The following is a 25304-nucleotide window of genomic DNA, read 5'->3' on the forward strand; positions in this document are numbered from 1 at the left end:
CATTCGACAGTCCTTTCGTTTAATTGTGTCCCGCTTTCGAACCTGTCTTAGCATTCCAGGTCTTGTGACAACCCAAAGTCGATGCGCTCCTTGGGACCTGCAACGTTTGCGCAATCACTGGCACTTAACCCGAGGAAGGCCGAAAGGTTGTGTTGCCATGAATAAAGTGGTGGTTGTAAACACAGAGGAAAGCCAGAGCTGCAGCAAAAATACTCCAGAGCTGTCCTTCAGCGCTGTAACCCCCGAGATGTTGGAAGAGTTTCTGGTTGATGTGGCCAAGGAGAATGAAAATAACCTGCTGAACCTCTCTCAGCACGCAGGCTGTTTCAAAAAAACAACCTTAATTGGTAGGCGTGCGAGTACTTATGTTTAAAGTCAGAAATTGTAGATTTTTAAATCAACTTGTTCAGATATGTTACGGCACAGGTGGGACTGGAACCAGGGCCTTCTAGCCCAGAGATAGTGACACTAACCACTGAGCCACAAGAGCCCATTATTCAACAACTGTAAACTTGTAATACTTGTTATCACGATTAATTTGTAACTTTCCTGCTACTATTTATTTTATTTCATATCACAGAATTTGTTTTCCTTCTTTGTGAACAACTGGGACTTCATCAGGTTACAGGTTATCAAGCTGTGGAGCTATTGGAAAGGTAAAACAATTATAATATGCCTTGTGATTTTGTTTTGGAAAATAAGCCCATTTTAGGGCTGGGGAAACATCTTTTCTATTCAATGGTCCACATCCAGAATTGTATGAATAAACAGTTTACTAGTTAGCTTTTTATTTGATGTGGTTAGCATCATAATATATAAATACAGTGCAATGTTTAAGCTTCATTGTCATCACAGTATTAAAAGGTGATTAAGAGTGAAGGACAAACTTGGCACTTCCTGGTTTACTGGCTCTAAGAATACTTCAGTGCAATTGGCTACTTCACCTACTTGGCATCATCACTATTAGTGGAGGAAAATACCGGGAAGACAACAGCTTATGTCATTATTAAGCATGATTGCAGGGCTCTTTACTTTTAAAATAAGGTTTATCATGAGACTAGCTATAACTTGTTTAATTTTACAGGTTTATGATTCGATACATTGAAAAACTGTACTCATCTACATGCACAGGATCTGACAAAAGTACAGAAAAACTTGGTTGGGAACAATTGCAGGATATAATCCAAGAGCATTTTGTGCTACGGATCATGTCATGTGTTCAAATAGCAAGCAAAATCTCATTCCATTACCAGGTAAAATATAGCATCATCAGATCCTTTCCTGCATTTACATAAAATACAAATTCCATCTTACTGTTTGACCAGAACCACAAATGCAACCCATTTGTTTTTTTCAGATTGTTAACATTAGTATGGCCCTGAAGGTTCTCCAGTCACTTGGTTGCTCATATAAGAAAGAAGACTTTCTGGAATCAGAATTGCTTGTCCTTGAAACTTTGAATTTTCAAGTCAATGTTCCTTCCCCTTTCACTCACACTGAAGTACTATTAGAAGTTATGGGTGAGTGCGAAACATGTAATCACTAATTAACAATTGAATGTATTGTAACCAGATAACGAACTTGCTCGAAAACAGAAACTGGAGGAAAAACTCAGTAGGTCTGACAGCATCTATAGGGAGAAAGCAGTCTAGTGACTTCATCAGAACTGCCAGCAGCTAGGAAAAGTGATATTTATTCTAAAGAAGGGGTTGTGAAGAGGGAGAGGGAAGACTAAGATATGAAAGGGATAGACAGATGAGGGGATTACTGATAGCAGATCATGACAGAAGAGAAGCTAAATAACTCATAATGAGAGTAGGTGAGAATATGTAGGCTGTGCTGAAAACAACTCCTAATGTGATAATGGGAACAAAACAGAAATTGCTGGAAAAGCTCAGCAGGTCTGGCAGCAGCTGTAGACAGAAATCAGAGTTAACATTGCAGGTCCACTGACCCTTCCTCAGAACCTCGGGTAGGGAGGGTGGTAAACAGGCAGTTGGTACACCTTCTGCAGTTGTACGGACAGGTGGTATTGGGAATGAAAGAGGGGTGGACCAGCATGTCCCAGTGGGAAAGTTCCTGAGGGATGCTGATAAAGGAAGTGAATATGTGACTGATCCTGGTATCCTGCTGGAGTTGATGAAAATGGCAGCTTACAATCCTTTGGATGCATAGGCTGATGGGATGGTAAGTGAAGGCTAGGAACACTATAGTTGTTCTGAGAGGGAGGAGAACTGCTGAGGGCCAAAGTACAAGAAATGGGTTGGACATTGCTAAAAGCCCTGTCAGCTATGTGAGCAGAGGATCCTCAGTTGATGAAAAAGATGGACTTTTGAGGCCACTCTGTTAAAAAGGCATCATCAGAACAGATGCAATGGAAATGGAGAAACTGGTACAATAGGATGGAGTCCTTCTTGGAAGCAGGTTGTGAGGATGTACAGTGGAGGTAACTGTAGGAGTTGGTAGTTAGTAATGGATATCACAGAAATAGAGTCTAGATTAGAGTGGTGATGGAAAAGCACAGCAGTTCAGGCAGCATCCGAGGAGCAGTAAAATTGACGTTTCGGGCAAAAGCCCTTCATTAGGAATACAGGCAGAGAGCCTGAAAGGTGGAGAGATAAGTGAGAGGAGGGTGGGGTGGGGAGAAAGTAGCATAGAGTACAATAGGTGAGTGGGGGAGGGGATGAAGGTGATAGGTCGGGGGGGAGAGGTTGGAGTGGATAGGTGGAAAAGAAGATAGGCAGGTAAGACAAGTCATGGGGACAGTGCTGGGCTGGAAGTTTGGAACTAGTGAAGGAGGCCCAGGACCTCCATGTCCTCGGCAGAGTGGGAGGGGGAGCTGAAATGTTGGGCCACAGGGTGGTGTGGTTGATTGGTGAGGGTGTCCCAGAGATGTTCCCTAAAGCGCTCTGCTAGGAGGCGTCCAGTCTCCCCAATGTAGAGGAGACCGCATCGGAAGCAATAGATACAATAAATGATATTGGTGGATGTGCAGGTAAATCTTTGATAGATGTGGAAGGCTCCTTTAGGGCCTTGGATGGAGGTGAGGGAGGAGGTGTGGGCGCAGGTTTTGCAATTCCTGCGGTGGCAGGGGAAGGTGCCGGGATGGGAGGGTGGGTTGTTGGGGGGGGGGGGGGGGTGGCGTGGACCTAACCAGGTAGTCACGGAGAGAACGGTCTTTGCGGAAGGTGGAAAGGGGTGGGGAGAGAAATATATCCCTGGTGGTGGGGTCCGTTTGGAGGTGGCGGAAATGTCGGCGAATGATTTGGTTTATGCGAAGGTTGGTAGGGTGGAAGGTGAGCACCAGGGGCGTTATGTCCTTGTTACGGTTGGAGGGGTGGGGTCTGAGGGTGGAGGTGCAGGATGTGGATGAGATGCGTTGGAGGGCATCTTTAACCACGTGGGAAGGGAAATTGTGGTCTCTAAAGAAGGAGGCCATCTGGTGTGTTCTGTGGTGGAACTGGTCCTCCTGGGAGGAATTGGGAATACAGGATGGCATTTTTGCAGGAGGTAGGGAAACAGGAGTCAGAGATGGGCCAGGTGAAGATGAGAGCAGAGTGGAATTCGAAGGTGGAATTGATGCATTTTTCAAGTCCTGAACAAGGGGGAAACAGCACCAATGATAATATTGATGTAGTAGAGAAAGAGTTGTAAGGAGGGCTCGATTAGGATTGGAACAAGGAATGAAAGAGGAAAAAGTGAGTACTGCAGATGCTGGAGATCAAAGTCAAGAGTGTGGTGCTGGAAAGGCATAGCAGATCAGGCAGCATCCGAGGAGCAGAAGAATCAATGTTTCGGGTGTTAGACCTTATTTCTGATGAAGGCCTTATGCCCAAAACGTTGATTCTCCTGCTGCTTGGATGCTATCTGACCTGCTGTGCTCTTCCAGCACTATTCTCTCAACTGTTACCTCACAAAGAGTAAAGGCAGTGGCAGAGGACCGTGGCGTTGGAGGCTGTGGCGGAGGTCTTGGGAGGGAGGATCCAAATGCTAGAAGACCAGGTTTGGGTCCTTCAGGAGCAAGTGGACAACCTGGAAAATAAAAATAGAAGAAAAAGCTTATGGCTTGTGGGTCTTCCAGAATGCGAGGAAGCCGAGGACCTTGTTGGCTTCCTGGAGAAGTGGCTCCCAAAGTTCCTGGGGCTGGAGTTGGAGTCGGGCATGTTGAGTGTGTAGCAGCCCCACCGGGTCGCAATGCACAGGTCTGGGTTGGAGTGCAACCCCTGCATTGTAAAGAAAAACAGTTTGTGATTGAAACAGCAAGAAGACCGGGAATAGATTCACAGGCTTTAATGTGCAAAAGCTCAAGAAGAATGTTTTTTCAGGACTTCTCAGGAGCCCTAATTAAGAAGAGAAGGGCATTTGATGAAGTAAGGGACCTGAACATTCAATATTCCTTGAGGTACCTGACTGTGTTGAGTTTCGCTCATGGAGGGACCATATATAATTTTGATTCTGCAGAAAAGAGGAAGGATTTATTGAATTCTCTGAATTAAAGGACTCGAGAGGGAGTTGGGGGGTAGGAGGGGGGCATCATTACATCATTACGGTGGTTTTAAAAAAATTTTTATTGTCCCTTTTTTTCTCCTCTGTCCCCTTTTTTTGTGGTTATCGGCTTTTTACATACTGCCTTGATGTAAAGTCGAAATTATCTCATATATCGGTCAGTTGGGTATTATCTGGAGCTTTTTTTTAACTGCTGTCCTTTTGCTTTTAGATTGGGGATGGCTATACCTGTGGTTAAGATGTGTGTGTTGGGGGGTGATGGGCTTCCATTGTTAACTCTCAGAATGGAAATAACAGGTTTTCTTCATTTGTGAATTGCCTGGGGCTAGGGTTTGGCCTCAACTAGAGGGAGTTGGAATGGTAGCAAGGATTGGGAGGAGTGCCCCCTGTGGGCAAGGGGGGAGATCTCTAGTGAATTGGGGTTATTTGGGTGTTAAGTTAAATGTAATGATTTTTTTTTGTTGTAGTAGTTTTATGGAAGTAGTTTTTAGACTTTATAGAGTTAATGTCTTTGTCGCTCGCCCCACCTCAGATAATCTTCCTCCTCTTGGGAAACCACGGGCTGCACTGGACTAGTTCTTTGTTCAGATAGTACACCTGGAATATAAAAGTGAGCCATTCCCCCATTAAAAGAAAGAAGGTGCTGTCAAGCCTTAGGAAGGAAAGGGTGGACATCGCCCTGCTACAAGAGATACATTTAACTGATAAGGAACATCTGAAACTGCAGCAGAGGGGTTATGGCAGGGTATTCTTCTCCTTTAGCTCTAAGAGTAGAGGAGTAGCTATACTGTTAAGAAGAATTCCCTTTCCAAATTAAGGACAAACATGGACGGCTTAAAGCTCTAATACATGGAGAAGAGTATAGCGTCTTGAATGTGTATTGTCCCCCGGCACACCCTCTCAAGTTTCTAGTTGGCACAGTTGCTATATTAATGAGTCTTGGAATGCGATGCATGATAATAGGAGGGGATTGTAATCGCCTTATAGATCCCAAGGTTGCCAGAGTGCCAAGGGGCCTGGCAGGTACGCCCATGCAGCCTAAGCCATTGGTGGACATGTGTGAGGAATTGGGATTAGTGGATGTGTGGAAGCATCTCCACCCTAATGGAAGAGACTACTTTCTATTCCAACCCACACACGTGCCATACACGAATTGACATGTTTTTTATGCCATCGGATTATTTGGACAGAACGTTGGCTGGCAAAATTGGGAATATAGCTGTCTCAGACCATGCAGCAGTGTAGTTAGATGTTAAAATGTGTGGTGGAATGGATGCACGGCACTGGCGCATGGACCTATTCCTGTTAAAGGATAGCAAATTTGTTGAGTACATCAGAAGAGATTTCAGGGCCATCTGGGATATCAACTTTGGTATGGCCACTAATCCAGCAATACTTTGGGAGACTACTAAGGCATATTTATGAGGCCTGATTATTTCGTATTCAACGACTAGAAGGAGACAGAGGGAGGAGCAGCAACGGATGCTAGAGACCCGGCTGCAGATAGCTGAGGAAGCATATTATAATAGGCCCTCTTTGGTCAAGCTGCAGCGGGTCACGGCCCTCCAGGCGGCTCTCGACTCATTGCACACACAGGTGGTAAAAAAAAAGAGGTCTCTACTGCTAAACAAAGACTGTTTGAATTTGGAGATAAGCCAGGTAGATATCTGGCCCATCTGGCGAGGAAGAGAAAAGTTGCCCAATCTATTATGTCTGTTAAAGAAGGCTGGCACAGTTACCCATGAGTTGAAGAAAATCATTGTTAGATTTAGGGAATACTTCGCAGTTATATTGGTCGGAGGGAGGCAAACACGGTACAGCGAGAATGCAGTCCTTTTTTGAGAACCTGTATCTCCCCACCACAAACACGGAACAGGTTTCCCTGTTGAACACGCCTATGACGGTACAGGAAATGCAAGAAGCAATAAAGCAACTCCAGGGTGGCAAAACACCGGGAACAGATGGATTCCCAAGTGATTTATATAAGGAAATCATAAATATGTTGGAGGAGCTATTTCTGGGGATATATAGCTATTCATATACACAGGATTGTCTGCCATCCTCTCTTAGGGCTAATATTTCACTCATTTTAAAGAAGGGGAAAGACCCTAAGGATTATACTTCATACAGACCAATTTCACTGTTGACTGTAGATTTTAAAATTCTATCCTAGATGCTGGCTCTGAGGTTGGAAAAGGTGTTGCCCCATATTATAAAAGAAGATCAGATGAGTTTTGTAAAGGGCCATAGCTCCTCCAACAATATCAGGAGGATACTGAACATAGTGCAGGTATGCCAGCAAAGATTGATCCTTGGTTTGGTGGTCTCCCTAGAAGCAGAAAAAGCGTTTGACCAAATAGAAAATGGCCATTACTGTTTGGGGTCCTAGAGCGCGTTGGTCTGGGGGGTGGCGGTATTGTATAATGATCCTAAGACAGCAGTAATCACAAATGGCACTAAGTCAGATAACTTTAATATTGGGAGAGGTAGTCGACAGAGCTTGCCCTCTTTCACAGCTATTATTTACCTTGGCCATTGAGCCGTTAGCTGAGGCTATCAGGAGGAATCCTGAAATAGTGGCGTCGGGTGGGAATGGTGGAGCATAAGGTCACCCTACATGCTGACGACGTGCTTTTGTTCTTGGCCAAGCCGGAGGAGTCAGTTCCTCGATTGATTCAAACAATTAATTTATTTGGCAGTTTCTCAGGTTACGGGATCAACGGTGGGGGATTAGTGGAGATGTCTGATCTGAAGGACGGAATGCAGTTCCCATTTAGATGGTCGTCAAAAGGAATTTTTATTACCCCAGCCTTCCACCAGCTGTATAAAGCTAACTATGCACAATTACTGGAGAGGATAAAACAGGATTTGCAGCATTGGGAGCCATTACCATTATCATGGTTAGGCCAAATAGCCCTGATTAAAATGAATATTCTTCCTCGCCTGTTGTACCCCATGAGAATGCTCCCGTTATTGCTACCTAGACGAGTATTACCAAGGCTCAGTGGTGGCTAGGTTCTTTTATTTGGTGTTGGAGGCGCCCCCTAATTAAATTTACCAAATTGCAGCTTTCGCAGGGTGAGGGAGGGGTGGATCTTCTGGACTTACAGAAATATTAAATAAGCGCCCTGGTAGTATATGTTGGTGACCGGGTAGAGGGGAATTCGGGTTTGGCTTGATGTTGAAGCCTCGTGGTCAAGCTGTCCCCAAGTTAATCAATTATTTATGGATAAGATGAAATTCGTGACCAAGCAGTACAAGAGTCCAATCATTTTAAAGACAACAAAAACTAGAAGGATAATGAGGCAAGACGAAGGCAATAATGAGGTAAGACCTCACCATTTATCCCGTTGGTGGGAGTCCAAGGATTTAAACCTGGGGCAATAGACTCCACCTTTAAGTTATGGACGAATAAGGGAACCTCTTGTCTGGGAGATTTATTCAAGGGGGCTGTCTTGATGTAATTTAGCCAGCTAAGTCACAAGTATGGGTTGTCTAATTAGGGACCTTTTCTGGTACTTTCAGATAAGGGATTATATGTAGAAGACCACACTCCTGGCTCAGTTTTACAAGTCAGATGTGGAAAAAAAGAGTGATCCTGTGTACGGGCGCTCTTTCAGTTGGTACTTTTTTTTATCATTTCCAGAAAGAGCATGCCTTAGGGGATGTGGAATCGAGAGCTAGGGAGGATATCTCAATGGAAGTATGGGAAGATATATGGGAAAACGTAAAGAAAATTTCACTATGTAACAGAGTGCAGGCCATGCAACTGAAGATGTTACACAGGGCTGATATGGCGCCAGAGAGGCTAGCTAAGTTCAAGAAAAGGGTGTCATCAGGGTGTCCCAAACGTAACATTAGTATAGGCATTCTTACACACTGCTACTGGTCCTGTTGTAAGATCCAGAGATATTGGAGTGCTATAGTAAGGGAACTAAAGGACATCCTGGGGATTGAAGTTAACGTGGATCTGGTATTTCTTCTTCTGGAGTTGCCAAATTTGCCCTCTCTGGGGAAATATGGGAAGAAATTGTGTAACATTCTTACCCACTGTGCGAGGAAGAACATTTAATGATTCGGACACTGGAAAAACCACTAGGTCTTACAGGGTGGTGGAGGCTGGTGATGGAGCAGCTTCCCCAAGACTACCTCACAAATATGGTGCACCACAAAATGGAGCAATTTTACGAGACTAGGTGGCCCTTTCTAAATTATATTAACGCAGACTTACCAGCAATATTAATTAGGGCTGTGGTATTGCCTTGGGAATCAGTCTGGATGTCCGTGAGGCCCTGAGAGGGAGAGGCTTGGAGAAAAGAATATGGATACTCCCAGGGATGGGAACCTCAGTGGAGGTGTGATGAGTGAAATAGAATAAAGTAGTGAGATATAATTTAAGTTAATTTGAATTCAGTTTAATTTAGTTTTTATTTAATTTGTTTGTAGTTTAGTTTAAGTTAAGTAGATACAATTATTCTGGTAGAATAGGAGGTAGTTTGTTACTAACAGATCAAGATACAACATTGTACTGTCTGTATCTTTCTGTTTTTTGGTATTATTCTTTTTTGTATATAGATATTTTGTAAAATATTTATAAAAAAAACAAACACATTGACTTTGATCCCATTTACCATCCCCTGAGAAAAAGAACAGGAAATGACATCACCACAGGACACCACATAAATAGAAAGCAGGCTATGCCACCAATGCTTCATCCGGAGACTCACTGATGATGTTATCTAGTATGGTGACAAAACGTTTGGAAATGAACCTTCCAGCTGAGCGAACAAACCTACACCCAGAACTGATATCCATTGCAAACTCACTGACTCTCAAAATTACCTGGACTACACATCCTCACACTCTGCTTTCTGTAAGGACTCCATTCCGTTGTCCCAGTTTCAAAAACTGCTGTTATGATACCACCTTCCGCAGGAGGGTCTCAGAAATGTCCACCCTTTTTTCTCAAGGATTCCCCACTACTATGTTTGACAGGGCCCTCAGCTATTTATGCCTATCTCCTATACTTCTGCCTTCACCCCTTCTTATTTCCCACAACAATAGGGTCCCCAGTCTTCACTTACTATTCCACGAACCTCTGCAGCCAAATGATTGTAAGCCACAATTCCTTCTCAAGTAGGAAGTCAGGACCAGCACATATTCCACTCCCTTTTTTGTCCACATTCCGTAGGGATTGTTCCCTAAGGGACATCCTGGTCCACATATCCTCCATTTCCAGCACTTTGCCACACCACCTTCCCATGCAGTTGCAGAAGGTGTAACACGTGTTTGTTTACTTCCTTTCTCAGTATCCAGGTGAAGCAGTGATTTACCTCCACTTCATTAAATCTAGGCTACTGTATTCACTGTTCAGTGTGGTCTCCTGTATAATGGAGAAATGGGCAACCACTCTGCAGAACTACTATGTTCTGTCTGTTAAATGACCCCGAACTTCCAGTTGCCTGTCACTTCAACACATCGTTATGTTCCCAGACCAGCATTCCAGCAAGTCTGAGAGCAAGCTCAAAACCCTGCAACCTCTAAGACTCAACATAGAATTCAATAACTTTTGTCTAATTAACACTTATTCAGGTTCTCTACTGAAAAGCCTACTATCAATAGTCACCTTCTCTGCTTACCCTTTTCATCGATTTCTCTGTGCTCAATCTCCACCTAGCCACTCGCCTCTCCTCTCTCATCCCCCCCAACCCCCCCCCCCCCTCCTCCTCCTTCCCCCCCCCCAATTTTATCTTTAGCATAAGTACCACCTTTTCCTAGCTGCTATCAGTTCTGATGAGGCACTGGACTCTAAATATTAATTCTGCTTTCTCCCCACAAATGCAGGCAAACCTGCTTAGTTTCTCCAACATCCATGTTCTTGTTTTAAGTTTCATTCCTGTGCAGTTTAAACAACTAGATTTCAGTATAAGCTACTTTCAAAATAACTAATTTATGATTTTGTTTTTAAAAAGGGTACAATGATCCATCGGTTCCCGTTAAGTATCTACACTGTATTTCCCTAAAGGTGCTAAAATTTGTTTATCTCATGAGAAACACCATCTATGAAAACTTACTCAAAATTGCTATTGAAAATTCTACACCTAGTGAACTCCAAAGGTAATTTTTTTTGTCACATTAGAATCAAGTTGTTTTTTAAAAAGCATTTTTGTTGTTTTTAAAACTCAAAAAAACAGAGGTTTACTATTTACAAAAAGTGTTGCAGCTTCAAATTAAACTTTGCAACAAAATAAAATCAGTCATACACAAAGGGGCTAATTCAATCCAGAATTTGCTATAAATCATGGGTCACATCAGATCAGAAATAGATTTCCCTTCAGTTTGAGTCATTCTGATACTCTTTAAAAAAACAACCCCCTGGTCAAAAGAAGCTTTCTACATTTGATTACTAGTTTCACTGATGCAGCAGATGAGTACAATGTTTTGAATACAACCAATGTAATATGGTAGTATAAGCATTTTAATTCTGTACTTATAAATGTTAGCAGTTAGAGATATGACAATAAGCTGCATAGGTACAAAACAAGCTAAAGTGGATATTAAGAATGATGATAATATTTGGAAGATTTTTCAGAATACTCAAAAGGTAATCATAGGATAAGGTCAGGTCTATTTAGTGGAAAAAAAATGTAAGACTTCTACATGGAAGTTGTGTATAAATCTTCATCACATCATTACTTCTATATGAACTCCTTAATGAGTTATTTTTCAGAAATGTGAAAAAAAACCTCAAGTTCTGCTCAAAACCCCAGTACTTTAAGTACAGAAAAATGATTAGCCATTGCATTAATTCCCATGATAAAACACCTTGTTGACACACTGTGGTTCAGAGATACTCTGTTAACAAGTTAGAATGGTAGGCAGCTATATAGCTAACAATTGTGTGCATTTTTATTTTATGCAAGTCATCCAGATGTTCCCTTTGTTCTCAGGGAAATACAAAATCAAATAATATTTGACTTTATTATAGAGCAAAATTTTTGACGGTAAAGGAAGATTGCATGCTTCTAGCTGTTGGGGTCATTGGAACAAGTGCATTCATACTGAACTACACACCATGGTTCAAGGTAGTAAATATAGTGGTTGCACTGATAATTTGTATTAGTGAATTTACTATTGTCTTTTATTCTTAAGGATCATAACTGTTTTTCTAACAGAAAATAAGCATTAGGTTGTCACAAAAAAATCTTAATTTTGTTTTATTATTTTACTTTACAAAAAAGGTTGTGCAGCAGCTGGCTTCAATTAGTGGTGTAACAGAAGAGAGCATCTCTGAGTTTTCTCAAATAATATTAAACAACATTTTTCCAGGAGTAAGTCATTTGAAATAGGTTCCAATGTTAATGGATATTGAACTTTGTCAGTGCAGTAATTTTGTCAATTATGCATGAGTGAATTGCATGTCACTAATCTGATATATAAAGTCAGTTTCAGACAATTTGTCAAAAATGTTGACTTTAAGTGCTATTCTTATACTGCACATGATTCTAAATTACAGCACAAGTAATTCTAAATTAAATATTTAAATGTTTTCTATAATCTCCTCAGGAATATGAAAATAAGAAAAATAAATGCAGAGAAGAAAATACTATAAATAGAGGAATTGGTTATTAGCTGTTTTGATTCTGGCTTTATAACTAAGTTACCATTGAAACAATAGCAACATATACCTGAAGCATATAAAACCTCAACAGATAATGTAATTGACACACTTGCAAAAACCAGAGTTAAAATCTTCAGAATGGATAGTGTAATGCTGTTTTTCATATTTCTGTATTATTTCAGTCCTTCCTATTACTCCAAGATCCATGCTCTTCCACTCTGGCTTCCTGCCCATATCCAAGTTTTCTCTCTCCACCATTGGCAGCCATCCTTCAGCTACAGTTACTTAGTCTCCAAGCTCAGGAATTCTCTTCTTAAATCTCCACCTCTCCTCCTTTTCAGCATGCCTCAAAACCCAGTTCTTTAACCAACATGACAAAACTTAGTCTTTGCAAGACAATATATAACTCAGGTAGTCATCATTTATTTCCTAATAAGAAACAGCTTCTAGTTGAGATCCACAAAATACTATTTTCCTAAAATTACGTCATACCCTGGAAGCACTCTTTTTTTTTTGTGTGTGTGATATGCTTATTGAGAAGTACCCAAAACCATCAATTTGCTTTAATTTAAATTTGCTGTAATAAGGAATACTGTACAAACTTTCTTAGATGCAGTTATTATCACAAGTTTCAAAACATTTGGCATTGGTGGTGGTTCTCTAATTACTCAATGGTTTGGGGGTCATTTGGCTGAATGGCTGGTATGTAATGTAGGGTTCAGTTCCCAAGTGACTCAGGACACCACAATGGTCCTGCCTTCTCAACCTCGCTCAAGGCATAGTGACCCTCAGGTTAAACCATCATCAGTTGTCTTTCTCTAATGAGAGAGTAGCCCTATGGTCCTCTGGGACTTTAAAGTTTGGTAAAGAGATGATATCAAGAGCAAATTTGATGATAATTCCATTATTCTTCCTCATTTTTTGACTGATCTTTTAATAACTTCAGTTATAGTTTATTGTATGAATGTATTACCAGTAGCATAGGTGCAATATCTTCATACTTTAGGAACGTATAGCTTTGCATTGCATAGAGAAAGATGCTTGAAGCGACATGAACGGTGGTAAAGTTTTAATCAGAAACTGAATTTTGTGCTCGACCTTTCATCTTCTTATTTTATGGAACGAACACACACACACACACACACACACACACACACACACACACACACACACACGAAATGCTCAATGCACCTGTGTATAAATTTATTCATTTCACATCCCATCTTGCAAGATATGACACAGTCAAGATGTTAATAAGCAGGCAATTCCAAATCCTGTCACACAACATCATACCCTTCTTCTGTCTTCAAACAATCGCAGCAGGCTTCTGAATAAACAATGACTAATCAATAAATTTCCACTCCATTCATATGAATAAATGATATAACAAAAACAGCTTGACTGTGATTCTAATCACCACATGGTCAAATTCCACAAGACTGTTTCTATCATAAACCAAGATCAAAGAAATGCCTGAAATGCATTCAAACTGTTTAGATAACTTTTAATTAAATGTCAAAGACAGTATATTAGAGTTTGAACAGGCATTCAAATTTATTTTATGTATTTAACTTTGTGAATCAGTTTCAGAGCTTTCATTTGTTTTCTAGTGATACAAGATAAAAAAAAAGGAGCTAATTGATACAGTGCAAAGCTAGACCAAGTGTACAACAGGATCAGTGGACAGGTTTTACTGAGAAATTATATACTGTTTCACAGAAGCATATTGTATCTGGCCTAAATAATACTTATTGTACAATATCCACTATAGGTCAGATTCTGGAAATGATGTAATGATTAAGTTATAAATTTAATTCTTCGATGTGAATGTCGTATCCCTACTGGACCGAGCATCTTGTCTAAAGTCAGTCATAACACCAGTGTATAAAATAAGTTGTTTCTATTTCATCTTGGGACAAACAGTAGCACAACATGCCAAAATTAGTTGTTATAAATAAAACTTCTATATATAATATATACACACATATATTATTAAAATAGTGTGTTTTGGTGTGATAAAAGCATTGTCAACCCATGGTTCAGATGAAAAACTGCTTGCATCTCATTTGTGGTTCATAGTTTTGAATTTCTTAATGTCTTGTAACCACACCAATCAAACTATGCAACATACTCCAGCCCAGCTGCAGGATAAGTGGTGAGCACTCAAAGCAGTGCAATGAAATAAAAGCGTCTTGATGCCAAAATGTACGAATTTAATGAAGTCTCACCTCAACATGCTCAAATGTGATTCAGAGGTCAAGACATGAATGAACTGTAGATTAACAGCAAAAATCTTTAGCTACTTGCCTATCAGAATTTGGCATTGTTGAACTGTTACATCACAGGGAACAATGTTAGGTTTGAAATCCTCCACAACTCAGACATTACAATTATTTAGCATCCGTAAAAAAAAAGCAACATTTTTCCAGTCTGTTCAAACACATTAGTCAATTGCGTTGGTGCAGTATATCGTGATTTGGGATATTACACTCAAAATCCAGGCATATGTCAACCACAAATAAAAAAAAGTACACAAGTCACTTTGTTTCTCGTTTTATGTATTTTTTTTCCATTTGTGCTTATCAAGGTAAAAGAGACATTAAATGTTGCAGAACAGGTCTCTTTCCATTTCAGGTACTGAGTGTCATCAAGTCAGATATACATGCTAGAAATGATCAAAACAGCACTCTGTTTCAGTACCAGTGTGACATTCCTTCCCCATTTTTCACCAGCTATTCTGTGACTTTGCCATGAGATTGCCACTAAAAGCAGCTTTGGATTACTGCCACACGTTCATTCAGGATTAGACTAGATCTACCCAAACTCATTTCACACAATACTTTAAAAGCTAAACTTTCTTTCTGTCAGGTTTGGAACTAGGTCCATGGTTGAAATGCTCGCATTCAACATCTAACCCACTGTGCAAGCCACCTCTTCAGTTTGTCACATTTGATGATTTTACAGTTTATTTCTCAAGGAAAGCATACATATAAGCACAGTGAATCACCTCAGACAGGCAATAACATTGGATGAAACCTTGGAACAATGCTCAGCAAAAGCAGTATGGATTCAATAAGGAAATAATATTTAATCACCTATTATAGAATTGAGAAGACACCCATGCCAGCCCCCATTTCAAATTGGTGAGCATAAATTTGAGTGCCTTTGTCCACTGTTCCTCAGAGTTGAACTGTGTTTTTATAGAATAAGATCCTCCACTTCCTCCCGTGTCTTCAATCTTTCCCTTCTCCACATCCATTCTATGCAGCAAAAAAGTATTACAAAAGTTACTTAAATTCAGTTTTAAGTTGAGTATGAAAGAACATTGAAGCCGGCCATCTAGCCTGCTTCACAATTCTAAATCATGGCTGACTACTTCTGCATTATTTCTCCACGACCTGATATCATTGACATCTAAAAATCTGTCAAACTCTGTCTTGAATATACTCAGTTTCCACAGCCCTCTGAGGTTTCTGAATTTTTTTTAGAGTCACTACCTTCATTGAAGAAGTTCTCCCTCGTCTCATTCAGAATGACTTGTCCTTCAGAGACTGTGTCCCTAGTTTAGACCCCCAAAAGGGAAACATTGTTTGACTCTAAGAGTTTTGATAAGTTTCAATTAGATCATGAAGAGAAGCTAGTGACTCGGGCATATATTTAGTAGTAAATTTTTTTTTTAAAAACCTATCAGGATGTAGATGCTGTTAGCAGATCCAGCATTTCTTGCGTATCCCTAGTAGTACTTAAGATGATGGTGAACTGCTGCAATCCACGTACTGTAGATAGACCCATAATACCATCAATAAGGGAATTTCACAATTTTGACAAAACAACACTGAAAGGAACAGCTATAATATTTACATGTCAGGATGAGGAGTGGTTTGGAGGGTAACCTGTAGATGATGGTGTCAGCATGTATTTGCTGGCCCTGGCTGTAGGTGTGGAAGATGTTATCTAAGAAGGCTTGGCGTGTTTCTGTAATGCACCTTGCAGATGGTACACACTGCTGCTACTAAGTGTCTGTAGTGGAGAGTGTGGATGCAATGCCAATCAAGTAGCTGCCTTGACCTTGATGGTGTCAAGCTTCTTGAATAATGTTGTAACAAGTTGGGAGTATTCCATCACAGTCCTGACTTGTCCCTTGTAAATGGTGAAGAGACTTTGGGCAGACAGGAGGTAAGTTACTCTGCAGGATTCCTAGCCTCTAACCTGCTCTTCTACCCACTGTACACAGTTAGTCCAGTTCATTTTCTGATAACCACCAGGATGTTGGCAATGGGGTATTCAGTGATGTTAATGCCATCGAATGTCAAGGGAGATGGTTAAATTCTGTTCCATTGGAGATGGTCATTGCTTGGCACTGAAGTATCATGAATGTTACTCTCCACCTTTCAGCTGAACCTTGGATATTATCCAGATATTTCTACATTTGGACATGGACTGCTTCAGTGATGTTGATAGAAAGATTTAAAGGGAGAGGAGGAAACACATGGCCTGAAAGGCTCAAGGCAGACACCCTTATTTCATTTGAAAGGTGTCTGCATAAGGCACCTGAACTGCTTATCCTGCTGGAATGTGGAACAAAACTGTTTGGCTCATCCCAAGAGCTTGTCTAGTCAGTTATTTCTTTTGTTTTTTTGAAACTTCAACATACTCATAAAATAGATTTGGACTTGAAGCAGGGCTCTGGCATGGACTGGGATAGGATGCCTGTAAATCATGTATTTCTTATTTCTTTATTTTTCTATTTTAATCTTATGCTGGACTTCTTATAAAATAGAAAAATTTAAGTACAGATCCCTTGATATTTCTTAAGTATCTGTACCTAGGTAGCTTTGTACCCAAGATAGTGCTGTAAATGGTGACTTCTAAACTTGTCAGGTATTCGCATGAGTACAATGAAAATAAAGCTAATTCTAATTCAAATTCATTTTTCAGCTGAAGCAGACATGGACCAAGAGGTCTTTTTCTGTACAGGTGTACTATAAACTGTAATCACTGCTTCTTAACTTAAGAGGATGCAAACCAGTATCCTCAAGTCTCTCCCCATAGGATGATTCCACTGTGTTAAGAATTAATCTGGTGAACGTCTGTTGCACTTCTACAGGAATTATATTATTTCCCAGATAAGGAGACCAAACCAAAACAGGTCCCCTCTCACCAAGCTTACGTACAAATGAATCAAGACACCTTTATTCCTGTAGTCAAATCTTTTACTTTTATTCATTGAACACTCAAACTATTTTGTATTTTTGCTAACTTGGTTAATTTAATGATTATTTCTTTGACTGATTTACTGAAGTAACTACAGTATAAAAGTGATATAAAAGCATCAAGTTCTGAATAGGGGTTACTCCTCTTTGTGGCCGAAGAAAAGGCAATTCAAGCTGGCGACCCAATGTTGTAATTAACAATGCTAACTATAAAATTGGACTATAAAATAAATATAAAATTGATCTCATCTTTTAGATCATATACAGTGCTTGCGTACATATTAGTAGTAATTTGAAAAAAATTTACAGTTACGAGAGAGGATCCTCAGTGGAGATGCCATAAGGTATTACCAAGGAGGTGGGGGTAGGGTCACATTTGAAGGCAAGGCGAGGGGAATTGCAAAGCAAAGCAGTGACTTTGAAAAATTCCAAATGGATGTAATTGCTGAAATATTAGCTTTCCTTCAAAGTAAAGGTAAAGCAAAAATTAATCCCAGAGATTTTTATTTGCGTCATGAGCAGCAGTTATATATACCATAATTACAAGGAGGTTATCCTAATTTTACAGCATTAATAAATCCAAGCAATGGAAAGGGCCATCATATTGTATACTGTAGTCAAACACTCATGACCCCCAAAATAGCATGTAATTTGCTAAATGTGCTCAAAGTTTACAGATATACAACATACCAGTAAATTGAGTGTTTCCCCTTTTATATACAATAGGAATAGGATCCTGGTTCTTTGGATCATTGTCATTAATGTTATTAGTGTTTTGAGGGTCAGTAATTAAATAAAACACAAACGTGAAGGAGAGTTTAGGATCAGTCACACCCAAACACAATGACTTATCAGATGTTTTCTGTAAAAGAACTTGTGTTTGTCAATTTATTCCTGATGTTTTCTTCCAAATGCAGAATAGATAATTTATTAAAATAAAATTTATAAAAACATTTATTAAATATGTAAACTCAATTTATGAATGCAATTAAGTAATATTATCCTTGGAACAGAAATATTTGACTGTTCTTACGTTATTCAAGACTAGGTTGAAGTACTTAATAATCTACCTGTATGGTAAGCAGAAGCCAGTGTCACCTCTTTCTACCTCCTCTTTAAACTGTTGAACGCAATCCAGAAAAGCCACCATAGCATGATCAAACTTGTTGTCCCAGAAGAATCGTAATCCTCCGGAACAGTACAATGGCAGCTCCTATATGACCAAGTTAGAAGAAACGATATTTTTTAAAAGCCAAGTCTATCCTTCTTAATTTGAGGGTAAGCACTATCTTTTCTCCCATTCCCTATAACAACTGCAACTAAAAACAAAATGGTTTGCATAGATTGCTAGGTGATGCAAGGGTAGCCTAGGATTATTCTGCTCCCCCACAAAGAAGCTACTAAAACTAAGTAGTCACTAGTGAATGAAAAAAATGTCAAACTTGCATTTCACCACACATAGCCCATTGTGCTACATTACAATGACAGTGCCACAATATGTTTTTTTAAAATTAACTATCCATTTAAATCAACAATCACCTAAAAGCCAAAGAAAAACTCACATCAAATAATTCTTGTAAAAATAATATTTAAGAAAACAAATGAACAAACGCAAGTGTATTCAAGAGAACTAAAGTAATAAAATTACTTTTACATATTAGCACATTTCCCCATGTGAAATAATTTTATTGTTTTTAATATACAAACATATCTAAAGTGCATAGGAGAAGTGGAAAGCTATTTTCCACTTAACGTCAACTTAAAACACTTAAGTCATCTGCAGCATGGGATGAAGCATCATTTCCTTCAACTAAATACCTTAATATAATCTTAGATACCAAATATAACTTGTAACTTCAGATCAAATGAGTTGCTCTGTGGAGTTCAATTTGGGTGAAATGTGTTGAGATTATCCCATGCTAACTTTATATGTAGCCATAAGTTTTCAACTCAGCGGTCTAGACAGTATCCCAATCAAAGTCTCTGAAAAGGTCAGAAATAATCCAGGTCCTAATTCTGTTTGTCTGATCCTCTTTCCTCTCCCCCACAGTTGTATACACCAAATACTCTGTCTTCCTAAAAACCATTTTGAAAAAAAAACCCAGTTTTCCCATTTAAAGAAAATGCATTTTTAAATTTACTGTTAGAACCTAGAAGAGAACATTCTCACAAAGACATTTCTCTGTTTACGACCACAGTACAGACCTTTGCTCTGTCTGTAAGTGATTCCAAGTATGAATGATTCCCATAAGGGACAAGACGATACCTATAAAAGCAGAGAAAATATTTTGTATAAGATGCGTGTTTACTCGACAATTTACAATATTTTGAATTTTTAGGCATTCTTTACATCGGCGTGTTCTGGAACTTATTGATGAGGGAAAAACATTCATGACAGAATTGTTTCTTCTACATCAGAAAGGGTTACTCTCAACCCTTTCAATCACACATAACAAAGAAAGCAGGGCATAGTTTGAAGTGGAAGTTCATTTTCCCCACACTGATTAAAATGTGTTAGACCAAAGTCCAGACCACCAAAGTCACCTCTCCATGGTAGAGTTGAATGGACCTAGACTTCTCCTAGATTCACTCTTAGATGTGTAGCAATTGCTGAAGAAGTTCCTTCAATTGTGCTGTCACCAACAACAATGTTAACAGTGGCTTCAAAGGAATTATTCACTGTATTCTCCTGTTCCTCACCTACATTTTGTAAATTAAAACCACATCAAAAATTCCACACATATCCACAATATCCAATTGTACTTCACTCAACATCACTGACGGTGTTGTCTCTCTCCCTCCCCTCCCAATATATATGTTGTCAAACTCCTGGTCTGACCTCTAGTGTCAAAATGTGCTGAAATTCGCTCACTGGAAAGAACAATTTTTTAAAAATCAAACCCTCTTGGCAACTGTCTCAGACCAAACTAAAGTGGTCAGAACTCTACTTGATTGTGAGATTCCAATCCCAATTTGACACCATCGCATGATCTCCTACCTCCTATTTTACTTCAATAATGAGTCATCCCTTCTCTGACCTAATCAATTGCCACTGAATCTTCCTCCATATTTTTGTAATCCCTGCACAGGTTCATCAAATAAAATAAATTTGCAATATTTGGGATATTAGGCCATACTTTCTGTGCACGTTTCTGACCCTCTACTGTACTGGCACAAATTCCAAAAACCAGGAATTCCACTTCCCATATGTTAATAATCCCTGAGCAGAGAGAGTCATCTCAAGGACAGAGAGGAAGCTGAAATGTGAAGATGCCAATTTAAATATAATGAAATAGCAAAATTGCCAAAACATAATCATGTAAATGCTAAATAATTAATTAGCAAAAAACAATGTTAGCAATAAATTCTCAGTTCTGTAATTACATCAAGCAATGCTTAAGCAAAAATAATTATAAAATGGGGACCAGAAATATAATCTTTATATTTCCTTATTTAAAAATGCTAAAGTCTCGTTTGTCAGTTTTATTTTCTCATATTTGAAACGTTTTATTAGGAATTAGGTCAATTTCGTTCAGACTCTTAAGACAATTTTCATTTGGCATTTATGATTCCAAGCAAAACAGTCTCACTTCAAAACTCATCATTACACAAATGGTACAGACTTTACGCAATTTCAAAATGCACCTTTGAAATCGGAGTTCCATCTTGTTAGCCAGTGAGTGCAGTAACAGCACAGTCTGCCCCCAAGCTGCATTAATCTCATTCCATTCCACAGGAACACTCGGTAGACGTCCTAGTCTGAAGTTATTGATGGTGCCAAACTGTCCACTGTGCCTGAAATTCATATTGTCCAGTAATGAAAAACAAAAAATTAATACAGAAATACAAACAAAAAGTGAGCTATGATTCATCCCGTTTTTGATCTGAAATGTCCGTGACTCAAGTTCGTGAAGGAAGGGGAAAAAAATTGATAATATAAAGACTTCAAAATAACCGAGCCAGCCTCGTATGATGTTGAAACAGGAAAGCAAACAAAAATGTATAAGGAACTAAGTTAACAATATGGTGAACATGCAGTTCTGCCACACGTAGGAGACTACATGTGCTTACATGCTATTGTGTCACAGACTTACCCAAGTCAGGATGTTCAGGTTTAAATGAACAAAATGTAGCCTCTGAATATATTGATCCAAATACAGGATGATTATAGATGACACCTACAGCAATTAAAATTCATTATTGAGCAGCACGGTGGCTCAGTTGTTAGCACTGCTGCCTCACAGCACCAGGGTCCTGGGTTCGATTCCCGCCTGTGAGGAGTTTGCACATACTCAGTGTTTGCGTGGGTTTTCTCCGGGTGCTCCGGTTTCCTCCCACAATCCAAAGATGTGCAGGTCAGGTGAATTGGCCATGCTAAATTGCGCCCACAGTGTTAGGTGCGTAAATATAGGGTAGGAGAATGGGTATGGGTGGGTTTCTCTTCGGAGGGGCGGTGTGGACTTGTTGGGCCGAAGGGCCTGTTTCCACACTGTAGAGAATCTAAAAAATACAGGTAAAGTTAACTAGTTCTTACCATATGTGAAACGTAGCATTGAAAACATTGGTTTTCTTGAGTTTATCAAGCTGAATCTGGGCATATCGCATCTGATTGCCAACACTTGTTAAATCATCGTCAAGCTCCAATTGCTGTCTTTTGAATTCAGAGTACTCCCGCTGGTACCTTCAACATAAGAATTCATACAAGAGCAAAAAAAAAGACTGATTTCTTGCATCTTATTCTAGTTTAAAAGAGTTTGAAAACTTTCAAAATGAACCAATTTCATGCTGCAACTAATAAAAGAACCAAAACAATGAGGAAGTGCTATGAATCTTCGGTACTGGTATACATAATGTAGAGATGAAAATAACACTCAATTTCTTTAAGTCTCTCTTTATGTCTGAATCTCTGTTTAGTTACTTTATTTGCACTTCTATAAATGATTGGAAATTTACGTAATCTTTATACATGCATCGGTATTTCAGATTTTTTTCTGGTTGGAACCAGGTTGAGTGTCATTGTTGAGCAAATGATCTGGGATATATTATATACCTCCCTTTTCCTCAAGTATCTCTGGTTTTAGAGAGAAGAATGTTAAAATCTTGCAACAAAAAGCCTGTTTCATACATACTATTAATGAGGAAAGCAATAAATATCATGCACCACCAGTTATTGCGCACACTGCTTTGTACTTTTACATGAAAACCTGGTCTACTCACTGGGCTTCTTCTTGATGGAGTCTCTCTGTCTCTGCCCTAACCTCAGCCAAATCATCTGCTACCTTCTTCCGTTTCATTTCCACATTTTCAAGTTCCTGAATTAAAAAGTTCTCTTGGGAGTTCAGTGCTTTCAGCTCTTGCAGCAGTTGCTCTTCATCTTCCTCATTCATTTGTTCAAGTATCTCTAAACAGTTCCTGCATCAAAAACATATAAACATCCTCATCAAGTGGATTCTATTTCACCAAAAATCTAAACCACGCAATCAGCTTCAGAAATGTAGATTTGAAAATGTTATTCTCAGGTATTAAATAAAATCTTTTTCTTGGGTACATTTAACTGCTTTAAAATGTCTGGAACATGATGGCCTGGATTCTGATCAATGTTTTATATTTTTCAAGTGGAAGTAATCTAGATGACAATGCTTGTATAATTTTTGGATACAATAGAGATAGTATTAGTAACCTACTTGTAATTCTGACATTCATTTTCTGTGACATTCAGTTGCTGGTCCAACTGATCAAGCAGTGTATCAGTACATTCCTCACAGAGAGGGTGGTCCACATCTGTCTGTCCAGACATGATGTCAAACAGATCACTGGTCACCTATTTAATAACAAGTACCCACAGAATTTAATGATATACACAATTTTAATCTTTCATTTACAACATACAGAAATTAAAATGTGGGAAGTAACAAAATTTGACTTCATCTTATTGAGTCAGTATGCTTGACAATACATTGTATCCCAATTTTGACCATGTGATAGACAAGCATGAAGCAACAGAACATCACCTGTCCAGTTCAAGAATTTCTGACATTTAAATGGACGGCACAATTAAAGTAACTAGCATGCACATCTCCTAGTATGCCCCCAGCAAGATCTAGCATTGGCAATTTTAAAAAATTCATTCATGGGATGTGAGCATCACTGGCTAGGCCTGCATTTAATTGATTATCCTTAATTAAGAAAGTTAAGTGTGAACCACTTTGCTGTGGGTATGAAGTCACATGTAGGCCAGACCAGCTAAGGATGACAGTTTCCTTCCCTAAAAGACATTAGTGAACCAAATGGGTTTAAACGATTAGCAATGGTTATGTGGTCACCATCAAGCTTACTAGCAATATTAGGTTTTGAAATTGAATTCAGATTTCACCACCTGTTATGGTGTGATTTGAACACGTCCCAGAATTTGCCTGACAATTTGGATTACTATGTCCAGCGACATTACGCCAGCATCCTCACAATAAGGTGACAACTTTCCCTTCCTACTGGATTTCACCCTGCATTGAGCCCAGGTGGTGGCTCACCCTGAACTCGCCCAGATGTTCTCAATCTCTGCAAGGTGTGGTGGTGGGGGGAGGAGGAAGAAAAGAGAATTAGTGAAGGGGAAGGGTTCTTAAACATCTTATGATGGTCACAAAGCTCTCCCAAAAAACAGGTACCGGTCCTGCATTTGCATTGAGCAGCTCAGCAAATGTGGGGCTTTTCCCAGTGATGGGCCAAGATTAGTAAAAGCCATTTTCATAGAAGCAATATGCAGCAGGATAAACATGCAGTTCTCCTGGGCCACAAAGCAGGAGAGGGATTTAACTGTGGAATATAGAGACCTTTTCTGAAACCTACACCCCTCCATCTTAATGATAAACATCACAACTATAATCAGATCCCAGACTACCTCAGACCAAAGAATGGGAAATCAACTTGAAGAATAAGTTTCTTTTCAAAATCTGCCATTCAATGTTTAACCAATGTTTCTATAATCTAAGTTCTAGAAACATTTCTATCTTTTGAAATTAATTTAATTTGAAAAAACACACTGAAGACTGTGTCTACAAATTCATTTGAATAAAGATAAACTGTATTAAAAAATAGCCATCATATATTGAAAATCTTGAGTGGAATATTATTTCCTGAAGGTGTCACGAACTTTGGATAAGACTATGCAATCTGACCTAGCATCAGTGCAGCAGAGGGGTCTGTTTGAAAGTATTTTACAGACACACTGTTTCATGTACAAGAGTGTTTTGCTGGAAAAATAATTATTAAAATGTATAATTTGAAAATATTTGCTAAATACACAAGTAAACAGTGATGAATAGTTATCAGACCAAATAAAGTACAAACTCACTTTGAGTCTTCGGCTTAGGTTTTCCATTGTGCCACCATCAGAAGCTTCTCCAATGAGAGTAAAACTATTAGCACTTTCTGTGGACAACATCCTATAAAAGATTAAACTTCTATAGCCATTCTCCAAATAATCTCAAACCTCTAGAAAAAACATCTGCTATTTTAAATTAGAAGATGCTGTTCCACTAATTGTGGAAAATAAAAACATTATTTATGGATGCAATGAAAAAATACTAAGAATCTTATAACTTAACTAAATTAACCACATGAATAAATGTCTTCTAAGAAAACTATTAAAGTATTTTAAATTATATGCCTGATGTAGGATTTGAAGTGATAATTTTCATCTATTCAGCAATATTGAATAATTTCACAAATTCATTGTAAACCATTTAATGAAATGTCTAGATATTTAGACACAAGTCAAGGTAATAAGAGGAAGATAGAGGTATTTTTCGATTTTCCCCCATTTTCTCTTCTTCCCTTAACTACTGGTGGATACGGTTCCAAAATACACAGAGTATACTGTATTTCAAAGTATACAAAACACTTAAGTGCAAGACAGAAATACAGTGGTATCATGAGATTTGAGAAACAGAGCAGGTGGCAAGTACTGA

General features: G+C 39.1%; 2 protein-coding genes across 4 annotated transcripts in view; one reads left to right on the plus strand and one right to left on the minus strand.

Moving 5' to 3' along the window:
* cntd1 (cyclin N-terminal domain containing 1) lies at positions 1–14934 on the plus strand. Its single transcript, XM_072561063.1, has 8 exons — positions 1–347; positions 581–656; positions 1085–1253; positions 1358–1520; positions 10479–10623; positions 11495–11591; positions 11748–11837; positions 14860–14934. Exons 1-8 carry the CDS (start codon positions 158–160, stop codon positions 14932–14934), a joined length of 1005 nt encoding a protein of 334 aa, XP_072417164.1. The 5' UTR covers positions 1–157.
* becn1 (beclin 1, autophagy related) overlaps positions 13182–25304 on the minus strand; it is a 24256-nt gene continuing 12133 nt past the window's right edge. For all 3 annotated transcript variants that reach the window (XM_072561534.1, XM_072561536.1, XM_072561535.1), the window contains 8 exons: positions 24689–24779; positions 23025–23161; positions 22558–22752; positions 21875–22021; positions 20986–21135; positions 19546–19606; positions 18411–18553; positions 13182–15387 (listed from right to left, as the gene is read on the minus strand). In XM_072561534.1, the coding sequence (XP_072417635.1) occupies positions 15219–15387; positions 18411–18553; positions 19546–19606; positions 20986–21135; positions 21875–22021; positions 22558–22752; positions 23025–23161; positions 24689–24779 (1093 nt within the window). In that variant the 3' untranslated portion in view covers positions 13182–15218. The remainder of the gene's footprint in view (positions 15388–18410; positions 18554–19545; positions 19607–20985; positions 21136–21874; positions 22022–22557; positions 22753–23024; positions 23162–24688; positions 24780–25304) is intronic.

This window comes from Chiloscyllium punctatum, chromosome 42, assembly GCF_047496795.1.
Source record: "Chiloscyllium punctatum isolate Juve2018m chromosome 42, sChiPun1.3, whole genome shotgun sequence".
Taxonomy (NCBI): domain Eukaryota; kingdom Metazoa; phylum Chordata; class Chondrichthyes; order Orectolobiformes; family Hemiscylliidae; genus Chiloscyllium; species Chiloscyllium punctatum.

Bases quoted from the DNA above. Each gene is read 5' to 3' on its own strand.
- cntd1 (XM_072561063.1), top strand. From the start codon at position 158: ATGAATAAAGTGGTGGTTGTAAACACAGAGGAAAGCCAGAGCTGCAGC. The intron at 1,254-1,357 runs GTAAAATATAGC...TGTTTTTTTCAG, and splicing joins AAATCTCATTCCATTACCAG to ATTGTTAACATTAGTATGGC. The intron at 11,592-11,747 runs GTAGTAAATATA...TTTACAAAAAAG, and splicing joins ACTACACACCATGGTTCAAG to GTTGTGCAGCAGCTGGCTTC.